This window comes from Parus major, chromosome 15, assembly GCF_001522545.3.
Source record: "Parus major isolate Abel chromosome 15, Parus_major1.1, whole genome shotgun sequence".
NCBI lineage: Eukaryota > Metazoa > Chordata > Aves > Passeriformes > Paridae > Parus > Parus major.
Window position 1 is genome coordinate 899124 of NC_031784.1, and position 3665 is coordinate 902788.

At 45.2% G+C, this 3665-nt stretch overlaps 1 protein-coding gene across 6 annotated transcripts in view; it reads right to left on the reverse strand.

The window, feature by feature from the left end:
- Positions 1-3665, reverse strand: part of GLT1D1 (glycosyltransferase 1 domain containing 1) — an 85940-nt gene that overhangs the window by 9409 nt on the left and 72866 nt on the right. For all 6 annotated transcript variants that reach the window (XR_004499637.1, XM_033518295.1, XM_033518294.1 and 3 more), the window contains 2 exons: positions 1818-1861; positions 1211-1331 (listed from right to left, as the gene is read on the reverse strand). Coding sequence is in view for 5 of the 6 variants with exons in the window: in XM_033518295.1 (XP_033374186.1) it covers positions 1211-1331; positions 1818-1861 (165 nt within the window). In the remaining variant the exon portion in view is untranslated. The remainder of the gene's footprint in view (positions 1-1210; positions 1332-1817; positions 1862-3665) is intronic.

Sequence of the window (3665 nt, forward strand, 5' to 3'; positions counted from 1 at the left end):
ACACACCTGTGTGAGCCTGTACACCTGGATTTACACACCTGTGTGAGCCTGCACACCTGTGTGAGCCTGTACACCTGAATTTACACACCTGAATTTACACACCTGTGTGAGCCTGTACACCTGAATTCACACACCTGTGTGAGCCTGCACACCCACCTGAGCCTGCACACCCACCTGAGCAGGCCCTGGGTCTCCTCAGAGCCCTCCTGTTTGCTCCTGTGTGTCACCCCCTGACACCCCAGGAGACAGATCAGGTTGATTTTTGGCCAGCCCTGAGGGGACGGTGCAGGTGACAGAAAGCTCCCCCTGAGGCAGGGCCCTGCACACTCCATCCCTGGCCTGACACAGCCCCAGTTTGGGAATGGCACAGTCAGGAATTGCTGGAGCAGAGCGGTGCTGCCGTGGAGGAGCAGCTGCCTCCCCTCTGGGCATGGATTTGGGGATGGAAACACAATTCTGCTGTCTCACCATCCTCTGCCCTTCCCACCTCTCCTCATGCTCACTGAGTCCTTCCTTGCTCCTGGGGACTTGGAGATGTGTGGAAATGCTGGAAATGCAACTCATTAGAAACAGAAGTGGGAGGTTCATTAATACAAATGGTGGAAATCATTTCTGTGATCTTCTGAGATCACAAACCAACATTCAGCACCCCCCAAAATAAATGGAATCATGAAAGGCATTTCCCCAAAAAACTTCCACTTCAAGTACACTTATTTTTTCCTGAGAAAGTGCTTGATATTAAGCAGTGCCCTACTTTGACAGGTATGAAATAAAACTGGTTATTAATTTTCAATACTGATGGGAAAAGGATTAACTGAGCATGTCATTCTTTCATTAATCATTTCAGAATTAAATAACCAAATACAGCTCTTAGATTGCTTTTTGAAAGGATGTAAAAATAAATGAAAGTCCATTCTAGCAACATTATAAGGAAGTGGGTGTTGAATCAAGCCTAGTGACAACCTCAGTAAATCAGAATGATTTCTACATCTCAGGTCTACCATTCTATCCTTTAAAAATAAATAGAGAAAGCATAAAAACCTGTCAGTTCAAGGGAAGGAAACCTTAATTGCTAACACTTGCAAAAAGAAGTATTTTAGTTTTGTGTTCAGTAGCTTTGAAATAGAGTGTTTGCACCCATTCCCAGTGCCAGAGGTGATTCCAGACTGGGGTGACCCCTCTGAATGAGCTCCCTGGGAGCTGGAGTTACCTCCAGGATGGCAGCAGACATCCCCTCTGACATGGAGCTGTTCACCACGGCAAAGCTTCTCCTGACAGCGGCGTGCAGCTCCTGCTGGGGCAGCTCCTGCAGCACGTGCACCCCAGGGAGCCTGCAGAGAAATGCAACAGAACTCCTCCTGAGCCAGCAGGAAAGGAATCCTGACAAGCCCCAGAAGAACTGATGGGATTCTCCTCTCTGGAGGGGAAGGCACTGGAACTGCCCAGAGCTGCTCTGGATGCTCCATCCCTGGCCATGCCCGAGCTGGACGGGGCTTGGAGCTGTCCCTGCCCATGGCTGGGAGGGTGGAACTGGGTGATCCTCCCAAAAAAACCCTTCCACAATTCTGTGAGTAATAAACCTAACTAAATCAGAGTAAATCAGATGTGATCTAGCACAGAGCATGAACATACTGGTTATTCTGGTATTTTAAATGTTTGGAGTACCCAGTCTGGGACTGCCCCATGCCAAATCATCCCAGCAGGTTTGTCAGTCCCACAGAGCTGTGCAGGGACCCTCATTTGTACAGACACCGTTTTACAAGGGACAGCCAACTGCTTTCACTCAGCAGACAGAAGCTTTAACATCAACTTCTTACCTTTTAACCTTCTCCTTAACTTCAGTGCTAAAAAGGGGATCAACCTAGAAAGGAGCACACACAGAGCTTCAGCACTGCAGCTTATGTTTGAAACACACAGAAATAAAAGTTTAGCACATTTTTTAGCTGAAATACTTGAAATGCTGAGCTTTGAGATGATAGCACAGATCTGTCTCAAAGCTGGTGTGACTCCTGAGTGAGGGGCAGAGCACTGAGGTACCCAGGGACTGTCCCTTTATTGGAGTAAAATGTGCCTCAGTGAGCTCAGGAAGCAACCTGCACAGGAACTGAGACACTCACATGGATGCTGTGCCCTGGCAGAAAGAGTCATTGGAAATCCATTAAACACAGAATTCCCAACCCCAGTAAATCATAAACACAAAATTCCCAACCTCAGTAAATAACAAACACAGAATTCCCAACCTCAGTAAATAACAAACACAGAATTCCCAATCCCAGTAAATAACAAACACAGAATTCCCAGCCCCAGTAAATAAAGACAGAATTCCCAACCCCAGTAAATAACACAAAATTCCCAATCCCAGTAAATTAACAAACACAAAATTCCCAATCCCAGTAAATTAACAAACACAAAATTCCCAATCCCAGTAAATAACAAACACAGAATTCGCAGCCCCAGTAAATAAACACAGAATTCCCAATCCCAGTAAATAACAAACACAGAATTCCCAACCCCAGTAAATAACACAGAATTCCCAGCCCCAGTATTTGCCATGCCCACGTGCAGGCAGGCTGCAGTTATTAAATGCTGTCTAAGCTGGGTGATTTACTCCAGTAGGTTTATTTACAAAGCTCAGCTCTCTCTGCTGTTTTCATTTAGCATGATTAAAAGAACTTGAAAATCCTTAGCTAGACATGAAGAACAGAACTCAACTTTTTTTATTAAGGCTGACTGATTATATTAGATTGATACATGATAGCTTGCAGGGAATAACGTGACTTTTTAGTGTATATTAATATTTTGGGTTTGGTTGCTGGGTTTTGTTTCAAATTATGAAACAGAGAACACTCCCAAACTGTTTTAGAAAACACTTTTGGTAAAAAGTCAGGATTTATTTTGTAACTATGGCTGTATGCCTTGAACACAAAATTGATTATTTTATGAAAACTGGGCTTCATAAATGGAAATATTCAGGTGAATCACTCTTGTACTAAGGAATGAATTCCTACTGAATACAAAAAATAAAAGCCTTGCTTAACTGCTTAAAAAAAGTATTTTTGCTATTTCATAACGAACTTCCAATTGCTATTTCTATATAAATACATTTTCAGCTTCTTCCCCAAAGTTCTATTTTGATGCTGTGTTCCTCTCATGAGGAGCAACCTCTGTTTCCATTAAAATCCATGGAGTTCCTGCAAGTGATTTAATGAGCAGTGGGACAAGGTGTTGTGTTCTTGTCCCTTTAGAAGGATCAGGATTACAGCCTGTGGCTCCTCACATTGCTAAGATGTTCATTCCTGTCCCCCTGCTCCAGAGGAATCCAGGCAGTCCCATCAGCCTCAGAACCAGCTCTGAGCTGTGTCCTTGTGCTGTCAATGGTCCAAGAACCCTGCTCTGAAACTGAGAACTGAGCTACAGTATTGGTGCCAGGCTGGGGATGGAGGGGCGATGGCCCTGAGCTGTGTTTGGGGTCTGGGATCAGGAGCTGCAGCCAGCAGGAGCTGGGAACACACTGGGACCATGGGAGAGCTCCCAAAGCCTCTGCCTGGGGCAGGGGGCTGAGCACAGGCCCCCAAAACCATCCTGAATACAACATTCTGATACCCAGGCACCCAAAACCATCCTGAAAACAACATTCTGATACCCAGGCACCCAAAACCATCCTG